This window comes from Schistocerca gregaria, chromosome 2 (assembly GCF_023897955.1).
Source record: "Schistocerca gregaria isolate iqSchGreg1 chromosome 2, iqSchGreg1.2, whole genome shotgun sequence".
NCBI classification, from domain to species: Eukaryota; Metazoa; Arthropoda; class Insecta; order Orthoptera; family Acrididae; genus Schistocerca; species Schistocerca gregaria.
Genome location: NC_064921.1, coordinates 657,952,934 through 657,978,262, shown reverse-complemented (window position 1 = coordinate 657,978,262; position 25,329 = coordinate 657,952,934). Strand labels below are relative to the sequence as shown.

General features: G+C 41.5%; 1 protein-coding gene across 1 annotated transcript in view; it reads left to right on the top strand.

Moving 5' to 3' along the window:
* The window catches only part of LOC126334701 (macrophage mannose receptor 1-like), a 54,845-nt gene extending 32,281 nt beyond the window's left edge, over positions 1-22,564 (top strand). The window contains exons 4-6 of the mRNA XM_049997205.1: positions 9,973-10,224; positions 13,483-13,875; positions 21,793-22,564. Coding sequence (XP_049853162.1) covers positions 9,973-10,224; positions 13,483-13,875; positions 21,793-21,959 — 812 coding nt within the window. The 3' untranslated portion in view covers positions 21,960-22,564. The remainder of the gene's footprint in view (positions 1-9,972; positions 10,225-13,482; positions 13,876-21,792) is intronic.
* Positions 22,565-25,329: the final 2,765 nt, after the last annotated feature.

Here is a 25,329-nt window from a genome sequence, read left to right as displayed (position 1 = left end):
CCTGGGTACGCCTTACAATCCAGTATCTGATTTCGGAATCTCTGTCTGACCATGATGTAATCTAACTGAAATCTTCCCGTATCTCCCGGCCTTTTCCAAGTATATCTCCTCTTCTTGTGATTCTTGAGCAGGGTATTCGCTATTACTAGCTGAAACTTGTTACAGAACTCAATTAGTCTTTCTCCGCTTTCAATCCTTTTCCCAAGCCCATATTCTCCTGTAACGTTTTCCTCTACTCCTTCCCCTACAACTGCATTCCAGTCGCCCATGACTATTAGATTTTCATCCCCCTTTACATACTGCATTACCCTTTCAATATCCTCATACACATTCTCTATCTGTTCATCTTCAGCTTGCGACGTCGGCATGTATACCTGAACTATCGTTGTCGGTTTTTGTCTGCTGTCGATTCTGATTAGAACAACCCAGTCACTGAACTGTTCACAGTAACAGACCCTCTGCCCTACCTTCCTATTCATAACGAATAATACACCTGTTATACCATTTTCTGCTGCTGTTGATATTACCCGATACTCATCTGACCAGAAATCCTTCTCTTCCTTCCACTTCACTTCACTGACCCCTACTGTATCTAGATTTAGCCTTTGCATTTCCCTTTTAAGATTTTCTAGTTTCCCTACTACGTTCAACCTTCTGACATTCCACGCCCCGACTCGTAGAACGTTACCCTTTCGTTGATTATTCAATCTTTTTCTCATGGTAACCTCCCCCTTGGCAGTCCCCTCCCGGAGATCCGAACCGGGGACTATTCCGGAATCTTTTGCCGATGGAGAGATCATCATGACACTTCTTCAATTACAGTACACATGTCCTATGGATACACATTACGCGTCTTTAATGCAGTGGTTTCCATTGCCTTATGCACCCTCATGTCGTTGATCATTACTGATTCTTCCTCCTTTAGGGGCAATTTCCCACCCCTAGGACAATAGAGTGCCCTGAACCTCTATCCGCTCCTCCGCCCTCTTTGACAAGGCCGTTGGCAGAATGAGGATGACTTCGTATGCTGGAAGTCTTCGGCCGCCAATGTTGACCAATTATCAAGATTTAGGCAGTGGCGGGGATCGAACCCGGGACTGAAGACGTTTTGATTATGAATCAAAGACGCTACTCCTAGACCAGGCTACCCCTTGCTACTATGAGAAGCATACTCCATGCATTTTCGTATACAATACAGATACAAGGCTAACACCTATCACAGTAGTACAAGTGTATACAGGGTGTTACAAAAAGGTACGGCCAAACTTTCAGGAAACATTACTCACACACAAATAAAGAAAAGATGTTATGTGGACATCTGTCCGGAAACGCTTAATCTCCATGTTAGAGCTCATTTTAGTTTCGTTCACCTAAGCTTAATGGAGCACATTATCATGATTTCATACGGGATACTCTACCTGTGCTGCTAGAACATGTGCCTTTACAAGTACGACACAACATGTGGTTCATGCACAATGGAGCTCCTGCACATTTCAGTCGAAGTGTTCGTACGCTTCTCTACAACAGATTCGGTGACCTATGGATTGGCAGAGGCGGACCAATTCCATGGCCATCACGCTCTCCTGACCTCAACCCTCCTGACTTTCATTTATGGGGGCATTTGAAAGCTCTTGCCCACGCAACCCCGGTACCAAATGTAGAGACTATTCGTGCTCGTGTTGTGGACGGCTGTGATACAATACGCCATTCTCCAGAGTTGCATCAGCGCATTAGGGATTCCATGCGACGGAGGGTAGATGCATGTATCCTCGCTAACGGAGGACGCCATTCTCCAGAGTTGCATCAGCGCATCAGGGATTCCATGCGACGGAGGGTGGATGCATGTATCCTCGCTAACGGAGGACATTTTAAACATTTTCTCTAACAAAGTGTTTGATGTCACGCTGGTATGTTCTGTTGCTGTGTGTTTCCATTCCATGATTAATGTGATTTGAAGACAAGTAATAAAATGAGCTCTAACGTGAAAGTAAGCGTTTCCGGACACATGCCCCCATAACATATTTTATTTCGTTGTGGTTGGGGAATGTTTCCTGAAAGTTTGGCCGTACCTTTTTGTAATACCCTGTATGCCAGCCTCGTAGGCGGAATAGACATAAAGCCAAAACCCACCACAGAAGTACAGGTTTATATGCCACCTAACTATACAGATGAACAGATTTTTAAAAATCAGATAAAGGGGTTATTTCAGATAATTAGGAGAGAAGAAAATTTAACTGGAATTCACTTGTAGGAAGAGAAGCGAAAGTAGATCGAGAATAGAGAAAGAAATGAAAACAGAGGAAGCCGACGGATAGAAATCTGCACAGGTCCTAATATAATCATCCGTAATACTTGATTTAAGAGTCATGAAATAAGGATGTAGATTTGGAAAAGATCTGGAGGCATCTGAAGTTTTCAAATTGTTTATGTAACTGTAAGGCAGAATCTCTGAATCACATTTTAAACTGTAAAACATTTCCAGGAGTAGGTGTGGACTCTGACCACAATTTATTGGTTATGAATATCAGATTAAAACTAAAGAAATTGAAAAAAAAGGTAGGAAAGTAGTGAGGTGAGTCTCAGTTAAGTTTTTGAGAATTTCAGTTGGTGCATTAGGCAATAATTGACTAGAAAAGGGGAAAAGAGTGCTGTAGAAGACGAGTGGATGGCTTTGAGAGATGAAATAGTGAAAGCAGAAGAGGATCAACAATAGATAAAACGAGAAGACATAATGGAAACTATTGGATAACACAGGAGATATTGAATTTAACTGATGAAAAGAGAAAATGTTAAAATGCAGCAAATTAAGCAACCGCAGTGATACACAAACATCTAAAGAAATGAGACTGACAGGAACTGCAAAATGGCTAGAGGACAACTGTAACGATATATAAGCATACGTAACTAGGGAAGGTACAGATACAGCTTAAAGGACCGTTAAGGAGGCCTTTGGAGAAAAGAGAAACTACTGTACGAATATAAAGAGCATAGATAGAAAAAACCAGCACCAAGCAAGGAAGGGAAACCTGAAAGATGGAGTTTATATAGGAGCAAAACGAAATACATGGATTTGAAGGCAATATTATAGAAACGGAAGAGGAAGTAGATGAAGATGAGAAGGGAAGTTATACATTGCGAGCAGAATCTGAGACAGCATTGAACGATATCAATCGATATAAGTCTCCAGGAGCCAGAACTACTGATACCCAGGGAAAAGCCAGCCATGAAAAAATATTTCACCTGGTGTGCGAGATGTAAGAGAGATGTGAAATACCCTCGCACTTCAAGAATAATGTAATGGCAGCTGTGAATATTATTACTCAGAGCCTATGAGTATGTCGTGGCGGTACAATACTGTGTGTGAATTCCTACGGGACCAAACTGCGAAGGTCATCGGTTCCTAGACATACAAACTACTTAAACTAACTTCTGCTAAGAACAACACACACACCCATACCCGAGGGAGGACTCGAAACTCTGGCTGGATGATAAAATACTGATACGAATTCTTTACAGAAGAATGAAAAAATTGGTAGAAGACGACCTCGGGGATTTCAGTTTGGACTCTGGGTAAATGTAGGAACACGCGAGGAATTGCTGACCCTAGGAATTCTGTTAGGAGATAAGTTAAGGAGAGGCAAAACTATGTTCACAGCAATGTTGTCCAGAATATACTCTTTGAAATTCTGAATGTACCAGGGTCAAATATGGGGATAGAAAGGCTATTTACAACTTGTACAGAAACCAGACGGAAGACCTCAATGTTATCCAATCTGTACACTGAGCAAGCAGGAAAGAAAAATTTGGAGTAGAAATTAAAGTACAGGGAGAAGGGATAAAAACGTTGAGGTTGGTCGACGACATTGTAATTCTATGAAGAGAAAGCTAAAGACTTGAAAGAGCGGCTGAATGGAACGGACACTGTATTGAAAAGAGGATCTAAGATGAACTTCAACAAATGCCAGAGGGTAACGAATTTAGACGAATTAAGTAAGGCGATGCTGGGTGAATTAGAATAGGAAACGAAACACTTAAAGTAGTAGATGAGGTTTCCTGTTTGGGTAGAAAAATAACAGATAATGGTTGAAATAAATAGGATATAAAATGTAGATTAGCAATGATAGGAGAAGAGTTTCTGAAGGAGCGAAATTCGTTAACATCGAATATAGTATTAGGCAATCATCCTGGAGCTATTTCTCTGGAGTGTAGCGTTGTATGGAAGTGAAACTTGGACAATAAAAAATTTAACCAAGAAGAGAATAGAGCCTTTTGAAATGTGTTGCTACAGGAGATAAGTGGGTAACTCAAGTAACTAATGTGGTGGTATTGAACTTAAATGTGGTAACTCAAGTACCTAATGTGGTGGTATTGAACATAAATGTGGAGAAAAGTAATTTGTGGCACAAAGTGACTAGAAGAAATGAGTTTATAGGCCAAATTCTAAGACAGCAAAGGCTCACCAATTCAGTACTGGATGGAATATCAGATGGTTCAAATGGCTCTGAGCAGTATGAGACTTAACTTCTGAGGTCATCAGTCTCCTAGAACTTAGAACTACTTAAACCTAACTTAACCTAAAGAAATCAAACACATCCATGCCCGAGGCAGGATTCGAACCTGCGGCCGTAGCGGTCGCGCGGTTCCAGACCGGAGCGTCTAGAACCGCTCGGCCACTCCGGCCGGCTAGATGGAAGTGTGGACGGTAATAATGGTAGAGGAAGACCAAGAGACGAGCTCAGTAAGCACATTCAAAATGATGCATGTTGCAATAGCTATTCGGAGAAGATGAGAGTAACCAGGAGAGCTTCATCAGACCAGTATCAGACGAGACATCGCACAGAAGTTCCCAACAACAACAGCAACAACATGACATAAAAGGAAGAGTGGTCGGGAGAAAATGACTGAAGTACTTAGAGCTATATTGCGTTATAAGTTAATAGTGGTTGATATCGTGTAGCTTTTCACTTCATAGTCATACAGTCGCCAGTCGACGTGGTGTTGCTAGGATCCGTCAACAGCTGTAGATCTGATTTTTGCGACCATAATGCTGTTGTGACTTCTTGTTCTATTTGTTAATGGATCTTGATGACCTATGTAGCGAGTCTATGAGTCACTCAGTAGCTCCAAAAACTCGCCGAAAGGCCAATACCGCCTTTGTGGCTGTGATAAAAACCGCCACCGCTCTGATAAGGTTTATGTCGAATTGTTTATATCATTCATTCAAAACTTAACTTCCGCTGAGAGACGGATGTGTTCCTCTTGGTTCTAAGAGTTTCCAGTTTTCAGTTTATCTACCAAATTTAAAACGAACAAAAAGAGAGAATTAAATATTCTCTACCGAAAATTTTGTGGTAAAAATAAATAAAATAAATAAAATGTAATTAACACCTTATAACGAAATTTGAAATACAGTGACTTTGCTGAAGATTAATTTCTTTCGACAATCAGAGAATTGCAAATAAAACAGAGGTGAAGGAAAATGACAACTACAGTTTTTTTCCGAAAATTTCTTTTCTTCGTCAAAATCACGAAAACAATTGTAACCCAAAAGGTCACTTCCCTTAATCTCGTTTACCACCGACTCTATGTAGCTTGTTTTGCCAACTAGCAACCATCATGACATTTACAATTCGTTTCCCCTTCAGCCCTCAGTTCTCATTGTAGATATGTAAACAACGTGAAAGGATACAGGACCGCTTCAAGCGAGCCACTGAGAAGCGCTACTGTCCAGCGCATCGTGCCTTCACACGGCACTTCTGGAAAGAAAAGCGTGTGCTTTGTCTCCACACTGCACCGATTTCATCTGCCAAGCCACCTTGTTTCGGTTCCGTCATGGAGTTGAATGAGCACGATACCTCTCTGTCACTCATCGTTCTGAATCATAAAATCAAAAAGAGGTAATTTCAAAGCAAATCCTGGTTGCCACTATATCTCGAAGGAAGTGTAGCTAAAGGTTTACGAAATGGGTAGCCTATTTACCCAACTGTGTGACGGCAACAGGTAGTAAATATAGGCATGTCAAAAACGGCAGCTGACTGTGGGTCGTTTTAATATGACAACGAAAACATGTTCTCGATATGTTGTTGGCCATGTGTGATTCCCACCGCAGTCTCATATTCTTTGAGCTTGGATCAAATAGAAGATCGCCAGACTGACCTGTGTTCAAGAATTGATTGGTTCATAACAAGTCAATTGGCAATGAAACTACATTTCCTCGAAGTACACAGTTTTATGAAGGCTCTGATTACTTTCCTTTTGTCGTCAAGGTTTCGGCATGCCATCTTTCTTAGTGCGTAAATAAGGAGACAATTTCTTCTCAAAGAGTTTTCAGTACAGTCTCTGTGGGGCTTTCGGCGTATGCCGACGAGCTACAGCGTCGTACACCGTACGTAGGCAACAACTACATCGAGCGGCTGCCGTGTGTCAAAAAGTAATACAAACAAATTTAAACCTTAGTAAATTATAATGATAGAATTGTTATGTTTTAATGTTATTCGTTAGCCTTGTAATATGAAACAAAACAAAAATTTATATATGTAGCTTCACTAAGATTAAGACTCGCCCCCCACTCTCCCCCTCTTGTAAGACGATATCAAACTTTGTTGACCCCTTCCCTCTCCCTTAGCATGTGACGTAATTTATGGTTGGCCCCATACTCCTGTAAGGTCAGCCTAATTTGGTTTCCCAAGTCTTCCTACAATCATCTGAGAAGACTTCAGGTGAGACTCTGCCAAGAGGTTCAAATAACTCTGAGCACTATGGGACTTAACATCTGATGTCATCAGTCCCCTAGAACTTAGAACTACTTAAACCTAACCAACCTAAGGACATCACACACATCAATGCCCGAGGCAGTATTGGAACCTGCGACCGTAGCAGTCGCGCGGTTTCGAACTGAAGCGCCTAGAACCGCACGGTCACCGCGGCCGGCTTGCCAAGAGGGTCATTACGTATTTTCGGTTATGTTCTTGTTCATCACAGCTATGAACTCTGCTATAAAGAACACGTCATCACCAGGACGTTAACCTCATAAACTGCTTTTCTTCTAACAAAGCAGTAGTTAAAACGAGTACTCCTTGAACCTGCCTCTCTCTACAAAAATGAACAACCGATCAACGAAACGTTAGGTTCACTAACCAATACTTCATATTTTAAGAAGTTTCTTTAAATTATTTATAGAAATAAAAAAATGCCAATAGTAATATAAGAATAGTTTTCGGAATGAAAAAGTTACTACTCAGTGTTAAGAGAACTCACCACATACAGTGAGTCCAAAAAGTATTCGTCTAGTTGTCATTTTTTCACGTGAAAGGAAGGAAACATAAAATGTGAACATCCAGTCATATGCAACGAACCGTCGTAAGGCATTGTTATTGACGAACAAGGAAATAAATACATCCATAGCTATAAGAAATTTGATAAAATGGAGAGTTTATTCAAGGACTACTTCAAAAAAGTATTCGTCCACTCATATTTTTGTTCACTTACAATCTGAAAATACGATTTCAGCTACAAAAATTAATATTTTGTGCGTTTTCCCTTTGCAACTATTACTGCTTATAGTCGTCTGGGTATCGACGTGACCAAGTTTGCCGTCACAGATTCTGGAATTTTGTCCCATTCGTCTCTAAGTGCTTCTTTTAGGTCTCTCTTGTTAGAAATGTGTCTTCTCCTGATGTTATCTTCCAGAACTTTCCAAAGGTGTTCAATAGAATAAGTGTCTCGGTTCTGAGGACGGGGGTTAAGTTGTTTTAGGGTATCATACAGGAGCCACAGCCTTGTATTTAGAGCCGTATGCTTTGGGTCGTTATCTTCTTGAAAAATGTAATTTCCTTGCAGACCCAATGTTTCGGCGCTATAATTTAGATGGTTCTTTACAATGTTGACATACATATTATGATCCATTTGTACCTTCTCTGAAATGTAATTTTTCACCACCAGCAGCACTTATACAGCACCAAATCATCACAGAGCCACCACTGTGTTTAACCGGTGGCACAAAATTACAAGGCAACATCTCCGCATTCTTCTTACGCCATACTATTCACCTGCCATCCGACCCGAATACGTTATATCTATTCTCATCAGAAAATATTACTCTATTCCAGAAGTCTTCCTCTTTGAATCTAAGTACAAATCGCAAAATGAAGACTCTTGTTTCGATTCTGTTCACTGACCCAAAATATCTTGAGCGCTACCCGTCCGTGATACCCATACGTTTTGAAGGTATTTCTGATTGTGTTGCCACGTACCTTCTTAACTCTACACTCTAACTCCTAGCCAACTTAGGAGCGCTGATTTTAGGTTTCTTCATTTCCATCGTAATAAATCTCACGTCTCCATCAAAGTGTGAGGGCATCCGGTACGTGATTGGTTCTTAATTATTTTCTTGCCAAAATCGCTATATTATGAACTGAACTGTCGACCTAGGTCTACCGACTGCTTTAGCAATCTCTAAGGACATTTGCACTCATTATGTAAACGCAGAATAAGTTTCCTTTAGATCAGCTTTGTCTCACTGCCCTTACGACCCATGGTGCTAATTGCACTGTATCGCCGCCGTTCAGAACCACAACAAGCGATAGAGTGGGGCCGCGCACGTTTGACTCTAGTGTGTGCCGTGGGTAAGCTTTATGGTTTAATCACTGAGTGCAGAATTTCAGCGTGTTCAGATGGTGGACGAATTGTTTATGAACTAGCTCTTGAATTACATTTTCTATTTAGTTAACCTTGCTGTCTATTTGGATGTTTTTCTTTCCTTACTTTTCAACAAAAATGACTTACCGAGGTACTTCTTACATGACGGGCTCTTTAGATTTTGTATATGCTTCTTTTCATGTTACACAGACTGTTTTTTTAAAGATATGCAGATATGCAGATATGCAGATATGCAGGTAGACGAATACTTTTTCGACTCACTGTAAGTGTAGTTAATGTGTCATCAGGGGTTCCAATTGGGAAAGGAAGTTAGTTGCAAAGGGAATAAGATACCTCAGTTATAGGAGCTGTGATGTAATCGGTTGTGAACTTGTCTGCGAAACTAACAAGTCAGCCGGTAGATGTGAGCTTGAACGTCTTCAGCAAACGTTCAGTTAGTACGGCTTACGTCATCTCAAGTCCAATTCCTCGCAAGCGAGACCATTGCCGTTACTCCTTTGCAGTATTGTCGGCTTCTTCCAGGTGGCCACAGCTAGTCGCAAATCGTTACGTTACCTTTTGTTTCTAGTTGATGGTTGATTATCAGTCGCTGCAGCCGACTTGTAGTCGTGCGTTCACCTTAACAACAAGGCACAGTGATCAGGAAACATACGACTCCGCTTCCTCATTACGTGCTTTGCATCGCGGTTGCGCATTACTTACCGAGATCGATTTAAAACGACAGAATTTCGAGACATTTCTGTATGCAGTAATTTAACTCTGTAGTTACACTCTGAGCGAACAGTGAAATAGGCGCTTATCCGTTGACATTCACAGTTCTTCTGCAGTCCATGGGAATCACAATTTCCCGTTACAGAGGTCTACAATACACCTGCCCGTTAGTTTAACGATCATTACGCAAAATTTTAGAAATATCCTATATCTATGTTCTCCAGATATGAGCCTATCCCTGAATTTATGGAGGTACTAAATTGATCAGCTTGTGCTAGCAATGCTTCACAGATAGGTGCGAATCTGTGATTCTTCAAATATTTCCAGAATAAAGAATATTCGAGACTGTTGCCGCATGACGTCGACTTCTTGCCAAGTTTGTGGCACTGCAAAACACTCACCGGAAGATGGTCAACCGAAATACCGCGGCAAGAAGTCGACCTCACCTGGATACAATCCAGAGACTTGTAGGAGGTACTGAAGTGGCGTACTCAATATTGATCCAGTTAAATGCCCATTTGTTCAGCTGTAGGTATCCTTCAAAAGCTCATTATCCTGTAACAAAGTAAACCTCTGTACAGTAGGGTGAACGTGTTGTTGCAGCCGAGGTGCCGGAGATCCCACCGGGCTACAACTACGTGCCGGGCTATGGGCTCATCAGGCTGTACCGCACCTTCAAACCGTGGGCGGCCGCCAAGAAGTTCTGCGAAGACGAGGGGGCGCAGCTGGCGGTGCCACCGGACCGCTACGCCTATGACGGCCTGAAGCAGATCTTCCCCAAAGAGAAGGGCATATGGTACGCCTACGTTGGAATCTCAGATCGAGTCAGCGAGGGCGTATTCGTAGGGATGGATGGTAATATCACTTGCAGTATAATTTCTATATTTGGCTTGTCTGATATTTAAAAACAATAATTACTCCTTTAGCATAAAATCCTTCGGTGTACATCACCGTGCAGATCACTTCAATTCTTGTCAAAATTAATTGTTATATCACTTGAGTCACAGTGCAGAAAACGTTTCTGGGATTTGAAAAGATGTTATCAGATTCTTGAATACCGGTAGCTTAGTCACAGTAGAGGTTGAACATTAATAAAGCCGACAGGAACTGGAGGAAAAAAGATTCTGTGAATATGCGAACGCCAATACGTCGATGCCACGGCAAGTGGAGGTAAAGAATGAGTTCCTCTGACCAAGTGCCGTGTGTTCCTTTTTTTTGCTGGCTGTGTGACTGACGCGGTGTACTGTAAGCAGCAGAATGGTCCGATATTCATGTCGGGAACAAGTCTAAATGGTGTTTGTGTACGGCTAAGCAAGTAGCCTCACACACACCAATTATATCAGACAACATTTCAAGTCCTTTTGTGGCGTTTTTGTGATCATGATTCTTTTCAGACAAACAAACGCGCAGGGAGGCGGCAGACTATGCGTACACCAGATATGATGCATTGGGTTCTGTGCGATATTGAGGTGAACCGTAGCACAAATTCCAGGCAAGTGGCCCACCACCATTGTGTGAGCCAAATTACGATTATGTGTATCCTGCATTACAACTGCTACTATCATCTGCAATCAAAGCAAGGATCAGGAGCATCAGATTTCCTTCTACGGGAAGGAGTGGAAGGTTTTTTGCACCAGACCATTACAGTTATGGGATATCTGTCAACACTCGTCTTTACCGACGAAGTAACCTTTACCAGAAGTGACTGCTTCTAGTGTGCTGCTTCAGTAACACAGCCGGCAACACACAAGGTACACACGGTTCGTGGTCAGAGGAAATGTCATTCGTCAGCGCCCTTTCCGTGGCAACGATGCATTTCCGGACATGTGTTCACAGGACGCGTATTTCCGCATTTCTAATCAGAATTCCGTCCCTGCAGTTTGACGGTTTTGTTAATGTTCACCATGCATATGGAACACCTTTCGGTACTAATGGGAAATAACACGAACCTCAAAGGCTTCGTTCTTAATCATACTATAGAAATCATAATTCACACTTTTTTGAGCGAGCGAGATGGCCCGCTGCCTCAGACAATGGGCTCGTGTTTGGGAGGGTCGGGTTTCAAATCCTCGAACCACCACCCCGATACGGGTTTTCTTCGCTCGCCCTGAACCACTTCAGAGGAATGTCGGCATGGTGCCACTTAAAAGCAAAAGACTTTTTTCCGCCCACAATTTCGTCTAAAATATTAGCATGTGCTTCATTTCTTAAGGTACATTAAAATCTTTTTTTTTTCACAATTTTATCCGGGCTCGGAATAGAGAGTTCTTTTACAAATGATTTTTTTCTGTAAGATAAATGGTAAATGTCCCAGTACTCGTATTCCTGTCGTTGTAAATGTATCACAACATAGCGTCAACACCTGGTGCCCCGCATCTCTTATGTATTTGAAAAACGTCTTATTATCTTCTTAATCTGCTGATAAAATACTTTATCTTCACGGCCGGTTTAAGTAGTCTAACCATCATCAGGTTCATACAAGTATTCACACCCCCATTTTAGGCGAAATGTGAATTCTATGTTGTCAGGTGATGAAACGGTGAATTTTACGTTATCATTATATGATGACATATAATACGTCGTCAGTCAATAAAAACTGTGCTCGGTAGTCTACTCACTCATGTCAAAACTGTAATCCGATGTATTTATATACACTACTAGCTATTAAAATTGCTAAGCCAAAAAGAAATGCAGATGATAAACGGGTATTAGTTGGACAATTATATTATACTACAGTGACATGTGATTACATTTTCACGCAATTTGGATGCATAGGTCCTGAGAAATTAGTATCCAGAACAACCACCTCTGACCGTAATAACGGCCTTGATACGCCTGGGCATTGAGTCAAACAGAGCTTGGATGGTGTGTACAGGTACAGATGCCCATGCAGCTTCAACACGATACCACAGTTCATCAAGAGTAGTGATTGGCGTATTGTGACGAGCCAGTTGCTCGGCCACCATTAACCAGACGTTTTCAATTGGTGAGAGATCTGTAGAATGTGCTGGTCAGGGCAGCAGTCTAAATTTTCTCTATCCAGAAAGGCCCGTACAAGACCTGCACATGCAGTCGTGCATTATCCTGCTGAAATGTAGGGTTTCGCAGGGATCGAATGAAGGGTCGTAACATATCTGAAATGTAACGTCCACTCGGAGTAGCCGAGCGGTTCTAGGCGCTACAGTCTGGAACCGCGCGACCACTACGGTCGCAGGTTCGAATCCTGCCTCGGGCATGGATGTGTGTGATGTACTTAGGTTAGTTAGGTTTAATTAGTTCTAAGTCCTAGGGGACTGATGACCACGGCAGTTAAGTCACATAGTGCTCAGAGCCATTTGAACCATAATATGCCTGTCATCTCGACTGCTAGTGTTACGAGGCCGTTGGGATCCAGTACGGCGTTCCGTATTACCCTCTTGAACCCACCGATTCCATATTCTGCTAACAGTCATTGGATCTCGACCAATACGAGCAGCAATGCCGTGATACCTTAAACCGCAATTGCAATAGGCTACAATCCGACCCTTATCAAAGTCGGAAACGTGATGGTACGCATTTCTCCTCCTTACACGAGGCATCACAACAACGTTTCACCAGGCAACGCCGGTCAACTGCTGTTTGTGTATGAGTAATCGGTTTCAAACTTCCCTCATGTCAGCACGTTGCATGTGTCGCCACCGGCGCGAACTTTGTGTGAAAGCTCTGAAAAGCTAATCATTTGTATATCACAACATCTTCTTCCTGTCGGTTAAATTTCGCTTCTGTAGCACGTCATCTTCGTGGTGTAGCAATTTTAGTGGCCAGTAGTGTATGTTTTTATTTTGACTAACATGGTGCTGTGAATACTCTTATGCACCCGATGATGGCCAGACTACCGAAACTTGATAATATGATATTTTTCTAACAAAACGTATGTGTTCAAGTCGCGTTCTCCGCAAAACAGACTCTAGTAACAGTTCTAATGAGCTACTTTCCCGTATGTGCGCATTACCGTTATTATTTTTTTCCACTACACTGTGCAAGTTTGGCTGGTTCTAATGCAATACGTTCCGACCCGTTTACGGTATAATAAACCTAATCCTGTTTCTTATTGAACCTCCTGTACTTTACCAGGTCGTCCAGTGCCGTACCTGCCGTGGCAGCCTAATGAGCCCAACAACGGTAATGGCGTAGAAGAAGACTGCGTCGACGTCCGCAATGACGGACTGTTGAACGACGTGAACTGCGAGAACCCAGCGCCTTTCTTGTGTGAGCGCCAGCTTTCGGTGGGCCTACCCGATGGCTACACATGGTCGGCGGACGCAGGGCGCTTCTACAAGGTGCACACGGAGAAAAGAACATATGCGGACGCAGCAGAGGTGTGTCACTCAGAGAACGCGACGCTCGCTGTCACTGACACGTGGCGCCGCGGTGAGGCGTTGCTGAGACTCGTCGAGCCGAAGTACGACGGATACTTCATAGGCTTCACGGATGAAGCTGTTGAAGGCGACTTCGTCACCGAAACAGGTTCGTATACCATTTGAAACTTGTAAGTTTCCATCATTTCCGGTAAACACCACATTCAGTATTCCTTAAAGTTGTCAGATCGGTGTTATTGCCATAAACACACATCGTACACTGTTCGTTTCTTGATGTCTACATCTCTAAATGTTAAAATGAAAGCAGGCTAGGGTGGCCGAGCGGTTCTAGGCGTTACAGTCTGGAACCGCGCGACCGCTACGGTCGCAGGTTCGAATCCTGCCTCGGGCATGGATGTGTGTGACATCCTTAGGTTAGTTAGGTTTAAGTAGTTCTACGTTCTAGGGGACTGATGACGTCACCAGTTAAGTCCCATAGTGCTCAGAGCCCATAGAACCATTTTTTTGTGAAAATGAAAACGTCTGTCGCTTAGAGGTCATCCGAATCGACACCTCCTACGTTTAACGTTCACGTTGATTGTGCGAGCGAGATTATGTCGGTGCAGTACTAATCTGGTCGATGGTTTTGTGCTCCTGCGACATAGTACAGCAGCTGCAGCAGAAGCAGCAGAGCGTTCCAAAATGGCCCTTCTATAGCAATGAAATCGATGTCCACGATAAACCACGTTCCAGTCTGCCTTGCTCAACTGTCATGTCTCGTAATGAACGGCGTCTAGATCAGTTTATCTTCCAGATTACGATGAGGGAATTGTACACCATCTGTTCAAATAGTTCCGAGACTGATTTGATTCCTGTAAAGTGACGTCAGCGCAGTACCTACTGCAGTTTGAACTAAGGACTGTAAACAACAAATACACAGTCCACCTCTCAGATGTGAGCAGGCAGTGGACATGTGACTGTAGTGTGCCAACATTGTCGTGTAATAAATCACAACGGAACAACACTTCTAAGTGTACGAAATTCTCTAACTGTGTTTCGAAGAAAAGAACACTCTGCTCAAAGTTTGCCTTGCACACCTTGACTCCCGAACGAGTCTGACACAGTTTAATTGAAATGCAAAGTACAAACAACTCCTTTCTGGAAATTTATCATCCCAGAGACTCTGTTGTCAACACCATTATACCACAAAACAATGAAGTGCCGAAATTCACATGACGACTCAACGCTTTCATGACATAAACGACGTTCATATCAATGTGACGTGTGGGTTGAAAAACATCCCAAACCTAAAGTTAGATAGTTTGACGTAGTTGTATAAGTATTCTTTGGGAGCAGGGGGAAACTACGTAGGACACCAGAAGCACTAAAACTACCACCATCTTCACTTTTCTTTTGTTCCTTACTCCAGTCTCAAAACGTTTGGGATGATTTGGTATGAACAACTCATTGCCATCCTGTAACACCTCATTTGCAATTCATCGAACTAAAGATTTTCTGAACCTGATGGACCAATATGCGGTTACTAGTGAAAATTTTCTCAATGTCAGCATCACTGGATATAAGCCGTGGCGACTCCACTGCAGACCAAAACACAGTTCATGCAATGGCGATATGTGATTTCTGAGGTAACTGAGAAGTTGAGTACCATCGCCGCTGCAGGCGACCTGTTGTACACATTCCTCTGAGATAGGAAACCTTTTGTTCTTTCGGATTTCTTAGTGCATAAGACAAATATCAGTTTATAATGATACAAGGGAACAGTGAGTAATATTAAAGCACAAATTTCCAGAGTCACGACAGAGAAGAAGATACACATCAGTACAGTCACCGTTGGACTTAGTACGAAATTTAGCTACACTGTCGTACAACATTCAAGGCGCACTCTTGATTTGCGACATTCAGACTTCCCTCTCTTTGGCTTTATGGAAGATAAACTACATCCCCTAAATTTTCAATGCATGGTTGCTGTCGCCAAAGCTGTGGCTAGCCTCAGCTGCTTCAGGTAATTAAGAGCGCGGCATGAAGGTTCTTCCTGAGCGTTGGCTAAAGTGCGTAACGAATGGAGGTGACTATGTGGATAAATAACAGATTGTAACTGAACTCTTATTTTAAGTTTGTTATGTGTATTGTTTTTGCTGCATCAGCTGTCGTTCCCATAAAAATAAAGGGAGCCATTAGTTTCGAAATGATTCTAGTACTTGCTAGGACTTTCTTTCCTCATTTTCGTGGAATTACACTACAAAAACTAGTTACCCATTTTCCAGAAAAATGTTTTTATATAAACATATGTATCAGGCTCAGTCTGGAATTCGATAATAAAAACTTATAGGCTCAACCTAAAAAGGCACAAACTAGTTTTACTTTTAAAAAGTCAGAAATTTGTGGGAATAAGAAACAGACAAGTGTTTATAGATCACAGCAGCTCTCCAAACAAAGTAATCTTGGGGTAACTTTACGAAAGCAATTGTTATTTCAAAGAAATGCGTTTCATCTTGGGGCAATAACGTAGTTGTTAGTTGAACTGGTTGACATGAAAGGTATATCAATCCACTGTCGATTAAATTTTCCAATAGGTTTCAACAGAAGCTTAAGAGGGCAGTATTAAGCATTACATGTCATGTTTATTACACTGAATAACACACTTTCAGCAGTGAAGAAAGATATGAGTACTATTACTATCTACGACACAAAGTTTATACTTCCAATGGACTCAGAGAAATGCGTACACCTTGTCACATCATCATCGTCGAGGTTGTTAGTTGGGGTACCGACTCCGCATTTGCAGGAAAAGAGAGTCACCGCCCTGCTACTGCAAAACACAATTTGTTGAATCTTTATTTTATGACACAAAAGATGCTCATGTACTGGAGAGCTGGCCTCAGTAACTGCTCCTGTTTTTAACAATATTTACTTTCAATTTCAAAAATTTCTCTAATGCGTTATTTAAGATTAATATGCCACTTCCAAGAGAAGTTTGATACAGGTTTAAATAGAAAAAATGGATGGCTCTGAAATAATGACATATTGCCTTTCTTTCGTGCCTGTTTCCTTCTCCTGGAGATAAAGACCATGCCAGCCTACGAAGTCTCAAGTTTCTATTTAAATGAAGCATGGGCTGCCGACTCAAAAATGTTTAGTTCATGTTGCTGCATGTGTTTATCCATTTGTTTTCGGTCATAAAATGAAGGGTGTATATAAAGTCCGGGAACACTTTCAATTATTTATTGCACAAGAACTAAACATTGTGCAGATGTCACACATATTGCATTTTGAAGAGAAACATTGTATTTTGTTTCCATGCATACCGTCACAGCGTAATTTGGTAATTTTCCGACACTCAGGCAAGTCGCAAACATGGCTTCACATTCACTTCACTCACACTGGGACGCCCGCTTCTCTTCTCCGGGCAAAAGCAACCTATCGCAACGAATTTGTTGTGCCAGTGGTAAATGGGCTTCCTTCTTGGTGGTTCTTACAGTACTTTGTTCTAAACATCCGTTGAACAGTTGTAGCAGACTTGTTTTTGTCGAATTCCAACACACAGAAAGCTCGCTCCTCACCTGGACTCGCCTTGTTTGCGACTAGTGCTATCGGCAAATTACCAGTTTACGCTGTGGCGGTATACATGAAAAATAACTTCCAGGGTTGCTCTTCAAAACGACATATGTATGATATCTGTACAATCTTTGCTTCCTGTGCAGTAAACAAATGAAAGTGTTCTCGGACTTTATGTACACCCTGTACAATTATCGTCAAAAATTTTTACACCACCATAGTAGTGAAGCACCTTTCACTGCTGAACAGCTGAGAGTTGTTATTTAAGACTTTGAAATGATATGTGGCTTGATGATTCAGTCGTCAGTTTTCCCAGGTATTTTAGGAATAAAGAACCTATAGTTCTCCTTTATGTTTAGGAACATAATATTTTCATAGCGAAACCTCAGAGGTGAACCCTCGAATGATATTTTATTTACTCGAAAACTTTTATTTTTCAATCGTTTTAAGGAGACCTCTGAGTTTCTAGGAGTCAATAGGTTTTAAAGATGAAATTTTACTTATTACGTAATATCTAAGCAATACAAGGGTTTAACGGATGGAATATCTGCACAGGTAATGCCAATGAAGGGTACACTGATAAGCAAGAATATTATGACCACCTAACTAATAGCCAGTATGTCCATCTTTGTCATGGATAACAGCGGCGACGCGTCGTTGCATGGAAGCAATGAGACCTTGACAGGTGGCTGGAGGGAGCTAGCCCCACATTTGCACACAGAAGTCACCTAATTCCGTGAATTACGAGAAGAGGGACGATGAGCTCTGACAACATGTCCCATAACATTACAGATGTGTTCGAGCGGGTTCAGATCTTGCACTCTGGATGACCTTCACATCAAGTGGAACTCGCCACTGTGTACCTCGAACCATTCCATCACACTCTTGGTCTTGTGACATGGCGCATAACCTTGCTGAAAAATGCAACTGCCTTCCGGAAACATGATCGTCATTAAAGGGTGTACGTGGTCTGCAACCACTGTGCGATACTCCTTGGCCGCCGTGGTGTCTTGCATGAGCTCCACTGTACCAACGGATGTCCACGTGTAAGTTCCCAAGAGCATAATGGAGCCGTTGCCTTCTTGTCTCCGTCCCGCAGTATATGTGTCAAGCAGCAGTTCCCCTGGAAGATGACGGATTCACGCCCTCCCATAGTCATGATGAAGAAGGTAAAGGTTTCACCACACTATGCCACTGTGTCAAAATGCCTCGCCTATGGTCACGTGCCCATTCCAGTCGTAGTTGCCGATGTCGTGGTGTTAACATTAGCACAAGCATGACTCTTCGGCTGCAGAGGCCCGTAGTTAGGAGTACTCAGTGCACTATGTGTTCAGACACACTCGTACTCAGCCCAGCATTAAAATCTCATGCTAGTTCCTCCACAGTTCGCAGCTTGTCCTGTTGTACCAGTCTGCCGAGCCTACGACGTCCGACATTTATAATGAGGGGTGGCCGCCCAACCCCACGACGTTTGGACGTGTTTCGACCTCGGTTTCACCACGTGTTGAAAACACTCACCACAGCACTCCTCGAACACCCGAAAAATCGTGCACTTTCCGAAATGCTCGTGTCCAGCCTCCGGGCCATCAGGTAGAACATGCCCCTTCCCCATTCTACACACAGGATAGCACTCTCACTGACACAACGGTGAAACCACCGTGCATATGTCTGACTAGCAGTTATTCCTCGTTAGGTGACACTGTTATTGCCTGGACGGGTTTATACTGATAATGGGTCGGTAGTCATTTTGTTTTGACAGATCAGTGTAAGTCCACACCGGCTAGGGCAACGAACGCCATACATATATCATGCCAAAGACGTAGAGGAGAATGGTGGCAAAAAACAGAATGCGGATGCACTCGTCTCGTGTTCGATATCCGATGAATCCGCTGATTTTTGTCACTTATCGCATCTTTCATCTTTGACAACGATAGTTAATGTGAAAAATTGGCCGGACATTGTGGCCGAGCGGTTCTAGGCGTTTCAGTCTGGAACCGCGCTGCCGCTACGGACGCAGGTCCCAATCCTAACTCGGGCGTGGATGTGTGTAACGTCCTTAGGTTAGTTAGGTTTAAGTAGTTCTAAGTCTAGAGGACTGATGATCTCAGATGCTAAGTCCCATAGTGCTCAGAGACATTTGAACCATTTAGTGGAAATTGCTAGTCAGGACGTGGTTTGGGGACTACGTTAAACTGTATTTCCCTCCTACAACTGGCTGCGTAAGTCAGGTTAGAGGTCAGAGGAAGATAACGGCGTACCACCTGCAATATGACCACGCGTAGGAAAGCATTGTCGTTTTAAAACGAATCCACGAGTTGACGATAATTTTAGTTTTTATACTTGGTTTTAAGGTAATGGCCACCTTATGAAATTCCTTGTCAGTCAGTTCTTCTCCGTAAGTCCACTGCCTAGCTCTCAGTTTGTTAGGTTCACACACACACACACACACACACACACACACACACACATACACATACACACACACACACAGAAAAGAGAGAGAGAGAGATCAGGAGCTGTAATGGTCAGTCCTGTCCATTTGGTGAGGAATGGAAATCCACAATGAAAAATTACGATCCGAGTGTATCCTTCCTCAAGAAATTTTTGAATCTTCAATTCTTCTTATTATCCCAAATGGAATTACATTTGTCACAATTTAGTCATTTCCTGGTCAGGGTAAACAGAACTGATGTTTTACAAAAGAATGGTACCGCCCTGTCCTTCTGAGCAGGAAATGAAAATATTCACGCACTAATAGTACACGATTTTTTTAACTCAAGTCTCGCACTACATTTTCTGACGCATTTATGTCTCAGCATGTCGGTATGTTTCAAATGTTTGAGCACAGAGACTGCAAATCCTACTAATAATTTTGCAGATTCCTTAAAAGCTTTACAACTAGCATACAAGACAACATAAACAGGCTACATCTTTTTCTCACATACAGTGTCATATGTGTAACTGTAGATTTGAATTTTTGTTCTTGGGTATCAATAAACATCTAACTTCAATAAGGCGTACGTGAAAGCATGTAGTAATTAGGCTGAAACTGCTGACTTTCCAAACGGGCTCCCTTCCGTCATGGGGTGTGTTTGTGGTAAAATAAGCCCTGTCTTCTCTGGGCCTCTACATCTCTCGTGACAACGACAAGGCGAGGGAAATACCAACGGCACATTACAGCAAGACACTGGAAAATATTTCATAGCTTCCCCGTGTTGTAATCTCTTCGGGGTATATCGAAACGGCAATGATATTGCAAGCCGTGTTCTTCCACAGTGTGCTCAATCTTTTAGTTATCACACTGGTTTTGCATGAACTACATCGTTGAAGCTCTGTAGGTGGATTTCGCTACAGTTCTCCTATAATAATTGTATTCACATATAGAAAGCGATTATGACTCAACAGGGGAGGAGTAACTTTTGGTTATGCTGTTTCATGCGTTATTAAGTATCTATTTTCGTTGTACGTCTGAAGTTTTTTGCGACGCTGCTGATGTGTCACTAATTCGGCTGAAGTTTAAGCAGTTAATTTATGTTAAGAAGTTAATTAAAACTAAGTACGTAATTTTCGGCCATTGTTTAATGTTAACGACAATTTGAATTTCATTATGCGTGTAAATTCGTATGTGTAGATGATTATTCATGAGCAAATACAAATATTCAGTGTAATTCATTGTATAGAATTCATTGGCACATAAGCAGACATAGATGGCCGAACTTAAACAAAATATTTCACAAATATCACACCAGCATTTGTTGTTTATACTATAAACAGTTGATCAGTCTTATGTTGGCCATAGGGTAACTGCTGAATGCAGGTTATATAAATTTAGAGGTATCAAATTACATAGAATGCTGAACACACTTTCAGTGACCAAAGTTAACTTCAGTAATAACGTATGTAACTGTGCGAATGAGAAGATTTTTCGATCAATCATTATCGTGACTCGCAATTAATACTGTCTTAATATGATTATGTCGATTACCTCAAATATTAGCTTATTACTTGCATCGTTGATAGTAGACAGTATGCTACGTTTAAAGTGTTTGCAAATATCACTAAGAAGAGTAGCGTAAGAAATACGGGAAAAGAACTCTGATGGCACCCATAATTCATAATAATTCATCTAATGCGGTTATACACCAGGATAGCATTTCCTACCTGGCTTATTAAATACTTTATAATTACTAAGAATAAGTTTTCCATACTTTCATAAAGGTGATGATTTAATTGCTATTTCATTGCAGTTTGATGTTTGACTGTAGCTACTATGAGAATATACGTGTCGTCTCATAGTTCTTCTCTGCTCCTCTATCTTTCCTTTCTGGACTTTGTTTGTGTGTGTGTGTGTGTGTGTGTGTGTGTGTGTGTGTGTGTGCCTGTGTGTGTATCGTGTACATTCATGAATTTGCAGATGACAATCATTTTCGAAGCATGCTACTGATAGTCATCTTTGTGCAGTAACTGAAGTGGTTACTACAGTCTGTGACTCTTCCTTTACTTCTTACAGGCAGGCACCTAAAAGACATGGAGTTCCAGGTTTGGGGCGTTAACGAGCCGAACAACGTCGACGGTGGGAAGCCCGAGAACTGCCTAACTCTGACGGGCAGAGGCTACTACAATGACGTACTCTGCGACAAGAAGTTCCTCTTCATCTGTGAGATTGCACCCGTATAATAAGCTGGTGTTTCCAGAACACAGATTATATCACCAATGAAACGAAGTGACCGTCACGATCTCAGTAATGTACGAAGCCGAGTGAAGGACGGAACAGTTGTACAGCTGAAATGAGAATAATTATATCTCAGTAATCTGTAGCACGTTCTTAGCTCTGTGTATCGCGTGCAGTGTACTTATTACGACTGTGTGAAATATAATCCGCTGTATCAGCTACCTCATTTTTACTAATATTCTTTGCCCCTCATTAATTCCATAAAAAAGTCGAAATATTAAAGTACGAAATGTGTGTATGATATATTCTGTGGATTTATCAGGAGGAAGTAATAGCTTTCGCTCTCTAACACACATAGAAAACTCCGTATTTCTCTAAAGATATTAATTGCCAACAAAAAGGGCTATTACATTAATTTTGTTTTCGCTTGACTTTTATTATCAAAAGTTTTTTATAAAAATCGTAGATCTTATTCACACTATGTCAAGCAAATTGTTTTCAACATTGTTACTGGTTCCTAAATGTTATTTTACGTCTAGATGTTTGTGAACAATCACTGTTGTATTGACATTTGTATGTCCGAAGTAAACATACTGATACTATCACGTGATATTATTGTAAATTTTCTCCAACGGCAGTATCAACAAACAGATACCTCATTATTGTTTAGCAGTTGCGTGGTATACGACAACTAAATGCACTTGCGCGGGTCGATGAAATATATCCTTAGCTATTAAGAGAATTCAATAATCAAATGTTTGCACTTTAGCACAGAAAATAGTTACTAAACTACAGTGAATCCAACGAGAGGAATTAAGAAAAGTTTAATACCTGAATATATCTTCATTTTTTCGAGAAAGGCTTCTCAGTCAATGTTCGATTTTATCTTTTTAAACGGTTCCATCGTGGTTATATTAAGGGGACCTCTATCAACCTTTTAAATGTGAAAAATTACTTCTGCCTTATAACAGTTCTGAAATCGTCCAAGCCCTTCGTGATCATGAAAAACAGGGGAAAAACTAATACTGTACGGGTGACGGATGTTATTCGATAGAAACAATAATTCGGTCTCTGTAGCCAAAAATAATAATATTGTTAACGAATGTATGCGTATGAGCTACTTTTAAGGCACAGGAAGTAATACACTATCGATATTGACGAGAGAATGGAAAAGACCGCTCAGTTAAAACCGAATCCATATTTTAATCCTAAATGACTGCTGTTTTTCTGGATTTCTTTGCTCTCAGTTAAAACAGGTAGTTTTTAGTAATAACCGGGCAAAGAACGTAAATATCAGTTAGCCATAGCAGTAGTGCTTCAATTTTCATTCTAAAAAGAGTTATTTTTTTTAAAAAAAGGAGAAATTTTTTTTGGTTGAAACGTCCTGGCGGAGAGGCCGTAGTCGATGTACAAAATTTCCACCTGACGTTTGGCCTCCATCTGCGGGAGACATCTTCTGAGGTCGTCCGGCTACTGCCACAGGCTCCGGGTACTCTAGCACTTATAGTGCGCATAGAGGGCACCATCATTCGTCACGTGATGCCGACGGTATGCCTATCTTTGGAACTAGTCATTATTCTCGATTAAGAGTAATCGATTGTCATTCTGCTGGCGCAACGTCGACATCCATATTTTGTCCAACTTTACAACTTCCTCTTTTCTATTAAAGTTGCTATGGCGTTTGTGAATTTCTATTGCTTCTCTACACAGGCGTGCATGATAATGGAATGTTCGTGATAGAACGCTTGTCTCATTAAATTTAATTTCGTGATTCCCATCTCGAAAAACATGCTCAGCTACGGCCGATTTTTCGATGTGTCCTAAGCGACAGTTTCTTTTATGTTCGGCTAAGCGGGTGTTTACACTTCTTTTCGTTGTTCCAATATGTACTTGGCCACAACTGCATGGAATTTTGTAGACCCCAGGTGTTGCTAGGGGATGTCGGGCGTCTTTGCAGTTCTTAAATGTTCCTTGATCTTCTTGGTGGGTCTGAAGATGGTTTCGATCCCATACTTGGCCAGAAGTTACCCGACAAGGTCCGTGACCTTATTATTAAACGGTAGGAAAACTTTTCCTGTAAGTGACCGTTGTTGCTCTGGACTTCTTACTTCTTTGATGGAGGGCTCGATCAATTTCCTTGCTGGTATATCCGTTTTTAATGAAGGCCTCTCAGCCCGGAAGTTTCAACTGAAGACAACACCGGCCGTGAAAGCCTACATTGTAGGAGTAATTTTTGTTCATAAAATTTGCATTCATTTGAAATGTGGTGTTATTATAAAAAATAGGAGACGTTATCGGTGCTGTTTTGATGTTAATGATGACAGAAACGAGCAACGAACACGCGGCGTAAGAATTGGTACAGCATTGTTGTCCCTGTTGCCGTGTGTCATGGCTTAACTCCACAATGCAAAGCTGAGGTCAGTTGACAATTTTTTTAATATTGAGATGTAAATGTCATCAGTGTTAAAAATACTCCGTTCTTCTTATTTTCTGACTTAATAGTTTTAGAAACTGTTTAATTTTCCATAATAATTTTGCTTTGGAACTACAATTTATTGAGATAACCTTTGGTTCCCGGGTGGTCAATTGACCACTTCTCACGACTATGCAATTTGCAATTTATTTGGCTCTTTTGCTAGCCAACACTGATCAGTTTCATAGATTTTGGCGTACCGGGTATTACACGTCTGTTTCTTGTCAGTGGTATACTGACTGGCAGCTATAATAGCTTGCTGTCGCAGTCGCGACGTTTCTGAAGCTGAAATTATAGAAACTCTTCAGATATTACCAACACAGTCCAAAGTAGTAGAGTGAGAGGTGAAGTACAATGAAAGTGGCACAACGGACGATGAATGCGGTCCCCCTGCGCATTCACTAGTGTCTCATCACAAAGCAGTGATGATAACGACCAACCCAGAGTTTCTTCTCACCACAATGATGCTGTAACTTCTGTAGATAGATGTGGCTTTGCTTTGCGAAACGTTAAGTACTGCTACTCGTCGCAGAGGGAGAAAAAGAGGCCAGTAAAATTTTTCAGTAAGAATTTTTATCAAATATAAAGGTTTATTAATATTACACACGTTTATTCGTTGTCTTACCTATAATTATAAAAGGATTTTTATTGCATTTACGTTGATTTTATATCACAGCTTCCAAATTTTTTAAGGTGCTACAGTGAATATATATTCGAATGAGAGCTTATATTGGTCAAGGAAAGTCTGGGACTGATGGAACGTCACGGACACGGACTTCGTCTCCAAACTCTGGAAGAAGGAAGAGTCAGCAAAATGTTATTCCAGAGACTGTTGGACCTACAGGGTATGCAAAACGTACGGTTACGGAAACGTCCCCAGCTAGGGCACTTCGTCTGTTCAT